A 15,976-nucleotide genomic window follows, 5' to 3' on the forward strand; every position below is an offset into this window, starting at 1 on the left:
CAGAGCAGAGATTTTATTTGGGCCTTTTTTAAGTGGGTCTACGTGATTTTGGCATTCCTGTATCCAAATTATCTAAATTATCTGTGGTGTGGTAATAAAAAATGAGGTTTCTTAGGGTCTAGCAGATGTTTAATTTGCAAAAACTTAAGGGAACTCACATTGAAAAAGCACTGAGCTGTGTTTAGACATTTTGCTTATCCTTGGAGTTGAATAGTTTGAAATTTATTATAATGTAGGATGCTGTACCTCTGCACACCGTCCTGATGTTGGTGTTCCCTCCCTCCTCATGATAACGACCAAATTGTTTTTATTCTATGTTAGTTTTGATGTGTTTTACTTTATTCACACTTTGGATGACTCTTCCAGGTACCTTCTGAGGATGCTCTGCCACACTGGCTGGAGCAGTACAACTCCTCTGCAGACACCTGCACCCACGCCTACTGGTCAGTGTTTGTGCTTTGGCTTCTACTGCTTCACTTTGCACTGCCTTATCACTGCTTCTGTCCACCCTGTAAAGTCCTGTGTTTCTTGTGCCCCATGACCAGTCAAACGACCCAGCTTCTGAGTGAAAACATCAAGCTTTGCACTTGCCCTAAGTTCTAATACATGAGATGAATGTTAACGTATAACTTACTCTGAGTAGCTTGTGCTTGAAGTGTCTTAATCTGTCCTGTTACTGTAGTCTGATAGTTGGAATGTTACTGGGGGGAAATGTTTAGAGATGAGATGGATGTCAGAAACAGCTGTTCCTCTGCTGCCTCCTGTGTGTCTGAACTCGGCTGATGGCTGGATTCCTGAGGAGCTGCATAACTGGTAGCAGTTTCAGATTAATATTGGAGCTTCTGAAATACCCTGATCAGATACCAGTGTCCTGTAACGTTCTCGAGCTCTCAGGTGACCTCAGTATTGGTTATCTTTGACTCAAAGCTCTGTCTGTGCATTTTGTAGGTGGGGGCTTGACTAGGCCAACCCTTCCCAGAGCTTTACCATTACCTGTGCCCAAAGCATCCTTCCCTTAGTGGGTGTGCAGCCCTTGCTCGACACTGAATGCACCTTAAATAACCACAAATCTCATTTTTAATGCAATTAGAAAAACTTTTGTTTGCAGAATGGTTTTGAAAGCTTTTCTCTGTCTGCAGGAGAGGCAATTGCAAGAAGGCAGGCCTGGGGCTGGTGTGTGAGGTGGGGCTGCGCTGCAGAACCTACTACGTGCTGTGTGGCTCCGTGCTGAGCGTGTGGACAAAGGTGGAAGGAGTCCTGGCCTCGGTCAGCGGCACAAACGTGAAAATGCAAATCGTTCGCCTGAGGACAGAGGATGGGCAGAGGATCGTAGGTGGGTGCATGGGCTGCTCCTCTGCTGCACCTTGGAGCAGGGGGGGCTGTAACTGGTGAGTGGCTCTGTGTTGGCAGCCACGTGGCTGAGTTTGGATAAAGATGTTTAAAAGAGAACAGAGGTAGAAGTGCAGCTGTAGAAATCTTCTACAATACAATATATTGAGGAGGGTTAATGAAGGCAGGTTTCTTTTTCAGCCAGGTTTTGGAACACTTAATTTCAGTTCTCTGGATTTGCTGCAGCAAAAATGTCATGCACAGCCAGCTCCAGCCGAGGTTCTTTGACATCATAATGGCTTCACTTTTTCCCCCATTTTTGGCAATGAATAGTAGGCCTTTGAAATAATTGTTTTCATGTTTTTTGAGCTACTGTCTCTTCACTAAACCTCATAGCAAAGCCCTCAAAACAGAGACTCAGAAACCAAACTCTCCAAACGTTTTCTTGAATGTGGACTTCCTGTGGACGTGCCGATATCATGGCAGCTCCTCCTCTAGTACCAGTTTTCTAGGATGTTGGAAGTAGGTTTTAACATGTTTAAACTTGAATGGTGATGTAACTTCTGTGAGACTAGAAAAGCAAAAATAGCTGACTTCTCATGACAGTGGGTAACATGAAAATAAAGTTTGTCAGGCAAAATGGGAACTTCTTTCTCCTGCTTCACAACCTCAAGGAGGAGCAGGACTTGTGGCTGTGCTGATTAGACCTGACATCAGCACAGTCATTATTGAATGTTACATAAATTAAAGGGTGGACTCATCAGTCTGAGGTCTTAATGAACGCAACTGATGGCATTTTTATGAAACCATTGATGTGTTTGTGTTCTCAGGTTTGATCATTCCTGCAAATTGTGTGTCACCCCTCGTGAACCTCCTGTCGACGTCCGACCAGTCGCAGCAGCTCGCAGTGCAGCAGCAGCAGATCTGGCAGCAGCACCACCCCCAGAGCATCACCAACCTCAACAACGCATAAGAGGACAAGCTACAGGTGTTGACTTTGGTGTTTGAGGAAAAGGCTGTAAAAGCATATCACTTGCATAAAAATCAGGGACAGATTCCAAAGAAATATAACTTTTTCAGTTCAGTTGTGTCTCGAATACTTTGGGAATAAAGAGATCTAAAAAGGTTGGTAGAACTGAAAGCCAGCAGTTGTTTATGGTGGTGCATCTGTCTTTCCTTATGCTCTCTGTAGTGCTTCCTGTTTGCTTTTACTTTTGGCCTTTTAAGCTACAAACCACAATTTGTTTGAAAATGCTTGAAAATCCCCAAGCAGGCTTTATTTTTATCTTGTCATACAGTGCTCAGGGTTTAACGCAGTGCATCGATGCCATTGCTGTGGGAGATCTCGAATGCATGTATTGAGTATATATATAGAAAATATATATTGGGTTTTTCTCTTCAATTTGAGTTTATAAAAGCATGAAACCTAGAGGTTGCACATCATGCATTCAGGTTCCTTCCCAGTTTCTGTTTGACAGTGCATGTCTTTGGAAACGGGCATGGACAGCATAAACACACGAGACAGGAATTCAGAGAGAAACACAATCTTAGTTGTACAGCATTGGTTATTGCATTTTTATAGTGTTTATACCCAGGTGTTGCATTTTTTCTGGTTCTCTCCTGGGAGTTATATATTTGAGTCTACAACATGTTCTTTTTGTGATAAACATCTTAAATTAAAATTAGTTCATTTTTAATGTATTAATGGTATTCCTAATGTGTACTGCAAAGATGGCTGGATGCCTGTTTTCCTTAAATTGAAGCATTTCCTTAATCTGAGGTGGTTATGGAAACTTAAGTGCAAATTCACTTCCATCTGGCATACAATCTTATATTTTTTACTTCATTAACGTAATTTAATTTGTCACTTGTAAGATGAAACCTTACTTGAGCTGTAAATTAGAGAATGGGAAACACTTGAGGGTTCCGCTGTATGTGCTGTTTCTGTTATGTTTAATATGTTGTAAGACATTGTAGAGTTTATCTGGAGCTGTTTAAAAGAAATTGTAATGTACAAATGTGAATAGTCACTTATCTATAATATGGGTAAGTTTTGTTTTGCCTATAATAGTAGATGTTTATAAGAAAGTGAAGGACAATGTTTGTCATTTCTTGCTTGCACAGGTTGCACTATTGAAAAATTGAGATTGTATAAACCTGTCCAAAAAACTACAAGATAATGATCTTGTAGATGTCAAATAAAAGTTATTGTACTAACAAGAAGTGGAGTCTTGTTTAGGCAATCACCATATTCCAAAAAAACTAACAAGTCTGTACAATTGGAATTCGACAGGACTTGGCATGTTCCAGGCTGCTCTAACCAAGCTTCTGTCTTGCAGCCCAAATCTCTCGGCTGAACTCGCTAATGAGGCAAGAACTAAACTCTGTCTAAACATCCGTGTGTATTTTAAGGAAGGCTCAGTTCCAGAGCAGGATGGCTGCAGGTGTGGCACCTCTGAAGCACTCGGTGAGCCACTCAAGGGTCAGAGGGAGCAGGGCTGAAGGGGTTCCTTTATGGAATTATTGCTCCTGGGGCTCCGGTAACACTCCCTGTGCCAGCAGCTCAGTGCTCACCGAGCCCCTGCTTGATAATGGAAGGAGGTTTGCTGGATTCCCTCAGCCCCAGCCTGAGCTGGTCAGGGGGAATGAATCCCTTGCTTGTGCTTGGGATAACTGGAAATGCAGATCTGGAATAAATCCTCTGCTCCCCCTGTCCTGCTGCTGCACTTCTGTCAATACCTGAATGCAGGTGCTCGGTGTTGGGGGATCTTCAGTCTGCTGGGAGCAAGGGGAGGGAGCCTGAGCTCTCTCATAGCACTGGGAGCTGATGATGCCCTGGCAAACTCTGGAGCACAGGGTGTGGGGGAGGCTGTTCCTGTGTTCTGTACCCACCAGGGGATGTATTTGGCACCCATTCCAGGAGCAGGGCTGGGATTTTGAGGAGTTGTTGACAGATTACTACTGCAGCAGACAGCAAACCAAAGTGCCAGTAACGGCAGACTGAGTGTGGACTGCCCTGTCTCTGCTGCTTAATTGTTACTTGCTGTAGAAACTTCTGCCATATGAGATGGTGATGTAACATTTTAGGTCTTGATCCTCAATAAAATAGTTCTGGAAAGGGTAGATTCATAATTAGTAATTTTTAATTATTTTTTTTTAACGGTGATTTAAATACACTCAGTTCCTAAGTGCTCTTCTCAGCCTGGTGTGCTCACTTTGATTGTTGGGATGAGCACATCTGATATTCCCTGTATTGATGAGCAAACCACACCACTTTGCTTCAACCTTTTAAACTTCCCATGGACTTTTGTCTCCTGAAGGAGAAAAAAGCTGACAGTACTTCCATGATCCATAGGAACTGTTCCTGTTCCAGAAATCCATTCCTCTACTTGCTCTTCTTTGCCTGCTCCTTTCACCATCACTGCCTTGGCTTTGCCATCCTCTTACTAACACAGCTGCAGCCATGGCTCTGGACTGTTGTAACATCTTGAGAGTTAACATCAAAAAATAAGAAAACAGCCTTCAAGCCACAGCAACGTTTTCTCTCTTGAAAATTCCTACTCGGTGCTTGGGTGTGGATTTTGGTATTTGTTCTCTGCATGAGCTGCTGATAAAGCTTGGGGAGAAAGGGAATACAAACTGCCCTGGATGGGCAAGAACAGTGAGCGGTGTTCCTTTGCAGCACTGCCTGTGAGACAAACATCCTCCTGGGGAGGAAAAAAAAGACCAATTATTGCATCATAAATTACCAGGCCAGGCAAGGGTGGTCTCTGTATTTTCATGCTTGTGGGGTATTGATCTGCTTTGTACAAAATGAAAAACAAAATGCTTTGTGCATCTGAAATGGGTATAAAACCTAAAAAGGACAGAGGGCTCTGGTAACAGGGGCAATGCCACGTGTAAAATGGCAGCAACTTCTGTACTGTGTGGATTTTGGAATTGTGCTGCAGAAGGGGAAGCAACATATTTGAGTTGATTTGGGAACTGAAAACCCAAATTTTGGGTTCTCTTTTCTAATTGTCCCTTGACAGCAACTAAATTATGACTTGTTAACTAGTTTCATAATTAAGATATGTCTGGCATGATAAATGCAATTATAACCCCCCTCAAAACCTCCTTGCACTGCAAGTATTTCTCTTTTTCCAGTGGCTGTGTGGTTTGGTGGGAGCACACACTTCTTGTAAGGACTTCAAGTTCCCCAAAGATGCGAATTCTCTGTTCCATGTGTAGTATTTTCTTTGTAAATGGAGAAATCTCTGCAACCTGTAAACGCTTGTTCAAGTGAATTATCAAGGGGTTTTGTATTTTTCTTTTGTGTTTGGAATAACTTCACTCGGCTCCCAGCGCAGTCTGTACATAAATAGAGCCTGTTTGTATATAGAGGTGTTAAAGGCTACTGAATTATTGAATGTAAATAACTCTTGTTTTCCTCTGTGGTTTTTTCCTTCATGACCTTCCCAAGATGTATTCCTATTTTCTCAACCTGCCACATGGGCAGCTTGTGTGTACTTTGAAATATATATAGAGCATATATAAACCTTCCAGGGTGTGTGTGTACATTGTAGATGTGTTGTCATCATTTTTTTTTTTCTAAACTCTGTTGTCTGTCTCTCATGATCCTTTTGATGCTCTGTGGGTTTATTCTATATTTTTAGTGTAAAATGGATTCCCTTGAGAGAAATGGACTCAATGTCTTTCAGTGATGTGTTTTGACTTCTTAGTGCCTCTGTCACAGAAACAAATATTTGATTGTTTCCTTCATTGTTTTCAGCATTTCAGAACTTGAGCTTTAATCCTAGAAACATTTCTATTTTCTTCCACTTACTGGTAACTCCAGCTGTGCATTCAGTGAGCTCCAAAAATCACAGTTCTAGAATGAAGTTCTAACATGTCAAAGTCAAATAGTCAATAGTCAAAGTCTATTACTGCTTTTATATTAAACGTGAACCATCTTAAAAGTGCTCCAGAATGGCAGTGATTGAGAGAAGAAAAGATGTGATATTGTAATGTTATTTCCTGGGAAAATTTTGATCTTCCTGTCACATCTAAATGCACATAATGAAACTTTCTTACCTTGGGACAAAGCAGTGCAGATTTTTAATTGCCAGGTAAAAATAATATATTTATATTGAAGGTGAATAAGAAATCCCATTAATTGTTTGTCTCTTGCTGAGCCCTTGAGCTCCCAGCAGCTGTCCCGTGGGTTTGGCCCTTCCCCAGCTGCAGGGAAGGGCTGTGGCCGTGCAGTTGTTCCCTGAATTAAGTGGTTTGCCAAGCCTGACCGGAGCCAGGGCGAGAAGTGTGCAGCTGCAAATAGCAACAAAATACTTCTGGTACTTTCTGTGGTCACTGTGAGCTTTAAACGGGGAATAGTGAGAAGGAAAGGGGCTGATGGGGTCAGTGCTGGCAGCTGCAGCCTTTGGTTCCGTGCTGGGGGCTGGAGAGGGACAGGGCTGGCAGGAGGAACAAAGTAACACAAGCACAGCCTGGGAAACCTCGGGCTGGCCCTTCCCTGGGAGCAGCATCGGCCCCAGGTGCTGCTTCAGTTGTAGAATGAGTTTAAAAAGCAGCAACTCTCTTCTTAAGGAGAAAACCAGGGAAGAAAAGGCTGTAAGGTGCTGTTTCTCAGCCCCACTTAGAGCAGCTGCAGGCAGGTTGTGCCTAGAAGCTGGTGCTGAAGAGAGTGAGATGTAAAACCCTGGAGAGAACTCCCTGGATCTGATGTGCTTCGCTATTTCTTTGTTGGCCCAAAATAATTTTTGAGTGAAAGAGGTTTGAGGCATCACTAAGATTCAAGGGACAGGGTTAAGCTGAGGCCAAAACTCGTGGAAGAAATTTTTTTGCCTGCTGCTGAACCAATATCCAGGATTCTGTGAATCTGGCAGCCTGTGTGTGAAGGATGCTGAGATGTCTGTGTGGAAGCTCAAACTGAAGCATTTGGTGCACTTAAAACAGGAAGCTAAACCAAAATACAGAATTATATTCAGATTTAGGCGATGTCCTGCAGTGTCAATAGCTGAAGTAACGTGTGTTACATTTTATTTTGTAACAGCTGACTTTGGTTGGTGTCTCTGAACTTAGCTGTGCTGAGGGCATCACTTCAGTGAGAGTGGCCTCTGTGGAGGAGTAGTTTTCCTACACCTAATTTGTACTGGGAAGGATAAAAAGACATTTCTGCTGCCATTTCTGATGCCATACATATTTATGTCTCTTCTTCCTGGCTAGGAGAAGATAACCAGGAAAATGCCAGCTTCCTTGCAGTCACAGAATCGCAGTTTTATTTGCCAAGTAATTTGATTTATTTTTCAGTCATTGACATATTGAGTTTTATTGGAGGTGGGTGTTCACTGCCTCGGCACCTTCCCTGTACCCCAGCCCTGCAATAACTCACAGGGAATCTGCCTCTGCACAAAGGATACACTGATTTTTTTGAGTAGGGCTTTGCTATTAGTACTTGTTCAGTCTCCACCTTTAACGGTCCAAGGTGACAGAATCCCAAAGCCACGTAGGATTTCAGCTGAGCTGTGTGAGGTGTTTTTATTGCCTGCCCTCATGGGAACCTTTGCCAAGCTGAAAGCCTCCATCCTGCAGCCTGGGGTTGTGCTGTGTGTCCCAGGTTCTCTGCACCCGCAGCCGACACCGGCCTGTGCCAAATGTCCCCAGAGCAGCAGGACTTGGAGTGCCTGGCAATAAAACATCAGCAGTGTTTAGAGAGATTTATACCCCCCCCCCCCCCAAAATGACAAACTGAAACATCATGGACTCTGTACTCAGTTCTTTCTTTTTTAGTTTAAAAAAAAAAAGTTAAATAAATTAAACTGATTGCTACTTTGGGATTTTTTTTTTTCTTTCTCCTTTTAATTTTCCATTCTGGAATTTGCCCACAGAGATGCTGGAACGCCTTTCAGCAACACATCTACATCCATTAAACACACTCATTGTCACACCATTTTAGGATCCCTCAGACTAGCAGAAGTCATGTTCTAGTGATCCAAACAGCTTTTCTTTCAATCCACTTGAATCCTGGCACTTTACCTGGTTAATGTCACTGGTTAATTAAACTGTTTTTATTGGTAGTTAAGAGCAGACTCACAACATTCTCAAAGTGCTAATTGTGTTGGGCTTAAAAAAGAGAGGATGGTTTATAAAAACTGTATCAAGATTGGAAAATACCAACTTCATATTTTATGCATATTTTATGCAAAGTATGAAAATAGTTTTCCTTTATCCAAAGAGTTAGTCTGGGGTAAACAGACTAATCTTAGTTTTGTACATCATTTAACATTGACTTTTATTCTCATTTTTCCCAAATATGGAAAAGTGATGATGCCAAGATCTCAGCAATAAATGAAGATGCCCAAACCTCAGAATTTATTTATTCATTTTCAGAAAGCAGTACACTTCATTCTGTAAGTAAGGGAGAAATTTCTTAAGAGAGGTTTTGGTTGGCTCCTTTCCAGCATGTAAATAATACACCTTAAAAATGCCAGCGAGGCAGCAAGGGAGCTGACGGCTTCTTCCTTTGGAAGTCCAGGTCTGGTTTGTATGTTTATAAAGTGGAAGAGCCGACTTTGCCTGCTAAATGCACAATGAATTGCAGGGCATGAAGCAGAGCTCTGTATCAGTTTAGCCAGAGTTAAATCATAAACCAGGGGGCAAGTGGTTTAATCCCTCCTGGGTAAGAGCTCCCCTGAAGTTACTCAGAGGGAAGACAAAGGTGGAGGGGACAAATGGAACAGGGATGGTCTGAGCGCAGCTGCTCTGCACAATTCCCAGCCTCACCTCTCCGTGTGGGAAACCAACCTGGCCTTTGGGACAGGGCAGAGCTGCTCCGTGCGTGGGGTCGGAACCTTCCTGGCGACAGCTCCTGCCGGATTTAGTGGGGGCAGTTGTGCTGCCCGCAGCTCAGGCTGCTGACACACACATCCCGCTGGCCCTTGGCTCTCCCCAGGGTGAGAGCACAGCGCTGGCTTCCCCCTTTCCCTGTGCCAAGAGCGAAGCCCATCCCAGGCCCACAGGTCCTGGAGAGGGGAGGCTCCGGGGAGGATGGCACAGCCTGGCCCGGCCTCCTGCAGCCCTTTGGGGCCGCGTGTCGGGGCCTCGGGCTCTGCCCTGGGCTCGTGGCTCCGCCGCGGTGTTTGATCGCTGGCAAGGCTCGGCCTCGCACTGCGCTGTTTAAATTCCCGACCGAGCTATCGCCGTCACCAGCGGCTGCCAGGGCTGTAAATCCTTCACATCCGGGATTGTCCCTCCCTTTCTGTGCACACAGAGCACGGGGGCACAGCGAGCTGGCTGCCGGGCTGCAGCATCTGCCGGGGCAGCTGCCGAGGCTCCGTGGGGAGGAGTACCCAGAGCGTGTCCGCTCCAGGAGATCTGGGGGGACCCCATAGCCTCTCTTTGTGCTTTTGTAGAGGGAAGAAGGGGTTTTTAGGCAGCGTGCCAGGGCAGGAGGCTGCTGTCGCTCTTCAGGTAGATGTTTAGACAGAGTTTGATGGTTTGACTCGCTAAAAATACTTCGTGTCTTGTTTATCACCCTGTCCCACTGCCTCCACTGGGAGAAGGAACTGGCGCTGCAAAACTGCACCCACATTCTCACAGGGCTGGGCACAGAGGCTCCACACCAGTGGTCCTCGTACACACACTGGCTCAGCAAGCGATTTCAGGGCTCTCCCTTCTGCTCTGAGCAGTGTCCTGGGGCAGGAGCTCAGCAGACCTGTTAGACTCCTCCTGGCGAAAGCTGTGTCTGGGCTCTGGGCTGGTGAGGGAAGGAAGTGCCGTGCCCGGCAGTGCCAGCCGAGGGCTGTGTGGCACCGGCAGGGACACAGGCGGCACCCCAGAGACTGCTGTCCTGTCACCGTGATTTACCTCCTGCTCTCCCCCTTCACCCTGCTCTCCTCACCCCCGACAATTCTGAGTTGTTGTGAAGCTCCACATTCCTTTCCTCACAGTCATTTCCATTTTCCAGCCCTGGGCTTTGCTTGCACTCTCTCCTCCACTTCCTTTGCTCAAATGACCAGTCACAAAACAATCAGGGATGCTCCCATCAGGCCTCACAGTGAGTGTTAGAAGGAGGCTCTGAGGGACAGAGGTGTTTGTGCTCCTGACTATTTGTTTCAGGCACATGACACTGTTCAGGTGACACTTGCTTTGCATTCAGGTTTTCTGTGGGGCTTAACCCCAGCGTGTCCCTTCAAACTGTGATTTGAAGCTGCAGCTCTCACTGGTGCCACGTGGATGATTATTTCACATGGACAAAGGGTGTTTGACCCCAGCCTGCCTCCAGGAATCGCTCCGGGCGAGCCAGCACTCAGCTTCACTGCTGAGGATTCCTGCGCTCCCAGACGCAGAGCAGGTTCAGGAGCTTTCCCAGACAGGGCTGGGATGAAAGCAAGTCTCGGAGCCTCCTCTGCCCCAGCCAAAGGGCGGGGTATTCCCTGCCCCGGGCCCACAGCAGTGCGGGGAGGGAGGCAGAGGCAGGGCCGTGCCGCAGCCCGGCAGTGCCAGCTCACTCCTTGGCACAGCCTTCAAGGGCTCAGGAGTGGGAGGGAAGCGGGAGTCCAGCCCACAGGGCAAGAAGGGAGAGTCCTTCCAGGCAAACTGAAGGAATCGGACAGGGTGGAGCACTCGTTTGTCTGGAAAGATGATGCAGAGAAGCCCTGTAATGTGGGGATAAAGTGGTATTCCATCCCTGCAAGCAACAGCAAGGAAGGAAGAACCCCTTGGCCCAAGTCCCACTGCCAGCCTGGCTGCAAGAGCTCTCCTCTCCTCTCCTCTCCTCTCCTCTCCTCTCCTCTCCTCTCCTCTCCTCTCCTCTCCTCTCCTCTCCTCTCCTCTCCTCTCCTCTCCTCTCCTCTCCTCTCCTCTCCTCTCCTCTCCTCTCCTCTCCTCTCCTCTCCTCTCCTCTCCTCTCCTCTCCTCTCCTCTCCTCTCCTCTCCTCTCCTCTCCTCTCCTCTCCTCTCCTCTCCTCTCCTCTCCTCTCCTCTCCTCTCCTCTCCTCTCCTCTCCTCTCCTCTCCTCTCCTCTCCTCTCCTCTCCTCTCCTCTCCTCTCCTCTCCTCTCCTCTCCTCTCCTCTCCTCTCCTCTCCTCTTTTATTTGCCAGTACTTAACAAGCAATCTGAAACAGCCTCATTTCTACTCTAACATTTCTTTGCTGGTTTTCATTGGAATCTGAGCTGGTTTTGATATTGGTGCCTGGTGTTTGTTTGCCTGGCAAACTGCAAAGAGGAAAACTTTCATTAGAGAGATTCCAGGCCTGTGCTTTTGTGGCTGAGGGCTTGGAAACTTCTCATTCTTTCTCCGTGGTCCTCCAGGGAGACCTCCAGCCAGAGCAGGAGAGAGCAGGCTCTCTACTCACACTGTCTCAGAGGTAAACCCAGAGCACCATCAAGGTCTCTTTATCTTAAACCCTCCCAGCCCCTTCCGACAGCTTTACAGGTGCTATTTGCTTTTTCTCCTGGCACCTCCGAGGCAGAGCATCCCCCTCGGAGATGGAACGGGCCTGGAATCGGCTCCTCAGCCCATAGGGCAGCACCCGTGCGGCGATGCGGAGCAGCTGTCTGCCTGGCAGGGCTGCTCCACTTGGCAGCCAGACAAAGGACTCAGGAGTAGGAGGAAAACAAGGCTGGGAGGGAAAGTCGCTCCAGATAATACGGCATCTGGCCCTGGGAGGAACCATCTCGAAGTGGGGAGCAAGGCTAGACTGGGAAGAAGTTTGTCAGGAAGGATTTAAGGGGGAAAGAATGCTCAGAATACGTGTGCAGGTTTCTACCTGAAATTGTTGCAAGGCTCTGGGAGAGGATTTTCTGGGGCCTGGCTCTGGCTGCAGCACTCCTGCTTTGGGCACTGTATCACAGCCCTCCTTGCAGAGAGTCTCAGGGGGCTCCTTCCCCTGGAGGGGAGCAATCCAGAGCTTCCAGAGGGATTTTGAGGTGTAAGAAGGCAGCAGGGTGGGAGCTGGGGAACTATTTTTATTCAGGATTAGGTGGTTTGTGTGCTTTTCGGCGAGGATGGGGCAGTGGGCAGCAACTATCAGCTAGAAAAGGCAGATCACAGAGGAGGGACACCAAGGGCTGTCAGCTTTCTCTTGGGAACAAAAAGACCACGAGGGAAACTTTGTAGCATCAGCAGGAAGCAGTTGTGGGGAACAGAGACAGGAATGTAAGGAGCTGTAGCAAAGCGATAAGAAAGGAGCAACATTGATGCCAAAAAGCATAAAACGCACAATTTTCCCTCTGTGCCAGAGTCCCAGACTGCCTCAGGGGCAGCGTCCTGGGGAAGGAAGGGTTCTGCACCAGGAGCTCATTACAATCCCAGGGAGAACGGTACTCAGCTCTGCAAAGCATTTTTGAAAATGCTGTTTGCTAAAGCTGACACTCATTTGCCCCTACCACTTGTGCTTTCTACAGAGGTAAAACCTTGCCTTTACCCAAGACTTAAAAGGCTTAATTTTCAGTCTAGGCCTAGCAGAGGCTTTTAATTTTGGTTGATCATATTAGTTGTAGCACCAGAGCAGTTTGGAGACTTGAAGATTAAATTTGAGCTCAGCGACTTGCAGGTGCATTTGCAGTTATTTTATGTATGATGCTGGATCACCAGAAATGTGGGGATAAGTATTTGAATATAAACTCCCTCTAGGAAAAGGAACAAACTTCCCACCTCTTTCCCCTTGCTGCTACATGGGACTCTGTGGTGGGTAAAGGACAGTTTGAATATCCCCAAGTCACTCAATTCATTAAGCCTGACAACAATTAATTACATTGAAATTAATGCGCAAATTTAATGTTTTACACACGTCAAAGACATGCCAGGAAAAAAGAGGGTCTTGCTGTGCCATCTTTAATTCTTCTCATTGTTGATTTAACCCAAGGTGATAAGGAACAAGCTTAGTTTGTGCTCTTCATTTGCAGGTCCCCATGAGTGTTACAGCAGAGCTCTGTGATTACTATTTCGTTTTGTTTCCAGATAAAAGGGGACAAACAAGTTTGTTTAACAGCATGGCCCAAGGCCCCTGGCTCTGTGGCAGAGCTGCCAACACCTTCCAACATCCCACTTTGCATGTGTATTCCTTACACCCTCGCCCGAGGGCCATGGCACCCACCCCGCAGAGCTTTGGAAAGGGAAAACCTCCTTCAGATCAGTCAGAGCTCTGGCTAAGCAGGGGCTGGAGGCAAACTCTGTGGAAAGACTGGCTGCTCAGTATTCCCAGTGGTTTGGGAGGAGCAGAGGTGAGGAAGTCAAACCAGGAGAGGGAACAGAGAAAATACCAAGAGAAGAGAGGGGAGGGGGACAGAGTGAATGTTGCAGATATTACACAACTGAGAAGAGGCAGCTGTACCTGGAAAATTCATCATCAGTGCTTCTCGTGGTGACTGAAGAGACAGACATGCACTCTGGAGACTGTCCATCCTCCCTTGCTGGAAAGCAGCAGCTCACACATTTATTTTTAAGTTACGTCTTAGCGTGCAGAAGGCTTGCAAATGTCACCTGTGTGATAAAATGGCTCTGCTGTATTTCCTGCTCTGTGACTTGGCCACTTGGTGATGAAGAGCTGCTTTTGCTGTCAGTGAACACGACCGAGCCATCAGGCTGCAGAGCAGGGACCTGCAGCTTGCTGCACACAGCCCGGGAGCTGGAGCTGCCACGCTCGAGGCACAGTTTGTGTGTGCAGAGCACAACTCCGGCAGCACAGCCCAACTTGGGACATCAGACAAGGTGAAACCACAGGCAGCCCCTCCAAGGGAGCTCGACTCTGTGGTCACCACGCTGAACAGTCAGCCCAGGGCCTGAGCACGATGGTGGTTTTGTTCTTGTGGCCACACCTGGTTCAGAACAACTGCAGTGAACCCTCAGAGCACATGGCAGATGGGAAGAACTTGCAGGTACTTCCTACCCTGCAGTGAGTGCCAAAAAACCAAGAGTAAAGTCATCTGAAGCTTAAATAGGAGTCTGAGGCTAAGCAGTAAATTTGTCCTTTACCAGAGTCTTGTACCTTGTGCCACCACTGCTACCTGTGCCCGGAAAACTGCAGAGCAAACATCAGATATCCAGATCTGATACTGATGGGTTCCTCTTACGGGATAAATGATGCTGCCATGCAAGCCTGACCATCTCATCAAGCCTGGCCCTCACAGTTTGCTCCAAAGCTTGCAATGCATTGTGCTGAAGAAAGATTAATCTTTATAGGACTTTTTTCTGCCTCCCCCTTGAAATATTGTATATTTTGAAGCTGTCGTTATAAAACCCAAGCAGAACACAGGGGATCTTGTTCTTCACAGTGTTGCTCTGAGCACAGTTTTGTGGAGTTGGTGTAAAGCCGTGAAAAACACGGCAAGCTCGGAATGCTCCCATTTCCCACTCACTTGGTGTGACTGTAAACAACCACACGATGGAAAATCCCAGAGCAGTGTGCAGGACTTTGCTGGCCTTCCAGGATTCAGCAGAAAGGCTTCTATTTACAAATCTGGAAGCGGAGCTTCAGGTTTGCAGAGTTCTCACTCACACGGTGAGGGTTTAGCAGTGCACTCTTTCAGGACTCTAAGAAGAATGTCACAGTTGTAATCACAAGCACCAGTGTGAAACTACTGTCACTGAGTGTGTAATTCTGTGCCTGGGGCTCTCAGGACCCCTCTCTCACAGACCTGACCATGGATCAGTTGTAAGGACAGTCAGTGCCAGTCTGGAATTTGCCAGGATCGCTGGAGTCGAGCACTTGGTCTGGAAATAAAATACAACTGTGTTTCATCTGGTGCCAGTCAGAATTTTCAGATGTTTCTTTCATGCAGCGTACAGTCAGTAGGGCATGAGCTGGGGGCTCAAAGGCTGCTTCTCTTTTCCCATTCTCCCTCAATTCTCCTTTATGCAGAGGAAATCATCTGATTGCTCCGTGACTGTTTCCGTGTCTCTGTGATGGAGGTGTTACCTGCTTCCCTCTGCAGGGCCGTCCACTCTGGGCCTGAATCATTGTCACTGACAAAGAATGTGCCCCTGATTTCCAAGAAGCAGGATTGGGCTCTCTGTGTTTGCTGTCACTGGCATTAAGAGCAGTATGAAGCCATGGATAGACTTTATGCAATAAAACTACCAGATCTCAGAGTGGTTGCTGGTAAAATATACATGGGGGTCTGATCTGGTGGGTCTCAGGCTGAGCTGTGCACCTACGGAGAGATCGTCCACATCCCAAGCAGTTTCGCTGGGATAAATCTGGAGGAACAGAACAATATTCGAGTGTATTTGATACAGAATGAGCAAACCCGAACATCTTGCAGTGAAAAGGATGAGTTCTGATGGCGGACACACGCTGGAAAAACTTCATCATTTAACCTGATTTTTTTTTTTTAAATTTGGTGGGCAAGTTTTACTGCTGCTTGCAAGCAGAAAATGTGTCAGTTGCCAGCGAGATTCATATTTTTTTTTAGTCCCTCAGAAGCTGCAATCCACATTAACCTTCCACCTTCAAGCGGAGAGAACTAGTGGTTTGGAAAAAATAAAAAAAGGGAATAAAAAAAGGGCAGGTTTTTTTTTTTTTTTTCTTGGCGGCATCTAGGGGGTGTGGGTGAGGAAAAATAAAAAAAAAAAAAAGAATCTTTTATTTTAAAATTATCAACACGTATTGTCGGGGGGAGACGGGGAATGAACGCGGGGTGAAC

At 46.6% G+C, this 15,976-nt stretch overlaps 1 protein-coding gene across 2 annotated transcripts in view; it reads left to right on the forward strand.

The window, feature by feature from the left end:
- The window catches only part of SBNO1 (strawberry notch homolog 1), a 28,879-nt gene extending 25,330 nt beyond the window's left edge, over positions 1-3,549 (forward strand). For both annotated transcript variants that reach the window (XM_058851104.1, XM_058851106.1), the window contains exons 30-32: positions 367-443; positions 1,140-1,333; positions 2,160-3,549. In XM_058851104.1, the coding sequence (XP_058707087.1) occupies positions 367-443; positions 1,140-1,333; positions 2,160-2,302 (414 nt within the window). In that variant the 3' untranslated portion in view covers positions 2,303-3,549. The remainder of the gene's footprint in view (positions 1-366; positions 444-1,139; positions 1,334-2,159) is intronic.
- Positions 3,550-15,976: the final 12,427 nt, after the last annotated feature.

The sequence above is a fragment of the Poecile atricapillus genome, chromosome 16, assembly GCF_030490865.1.
Source record: "Poecile atricapillus isolate bPoeAtr1 chromosome 16, bPoeAtr1.hap1, whole genome shotgun sequence".
Lineage (NCBI taxonomy): Eukaryota > Metazoa > Chordata > Aves > Passeriformes > Paridae > Poecile > Poecile atricapillus.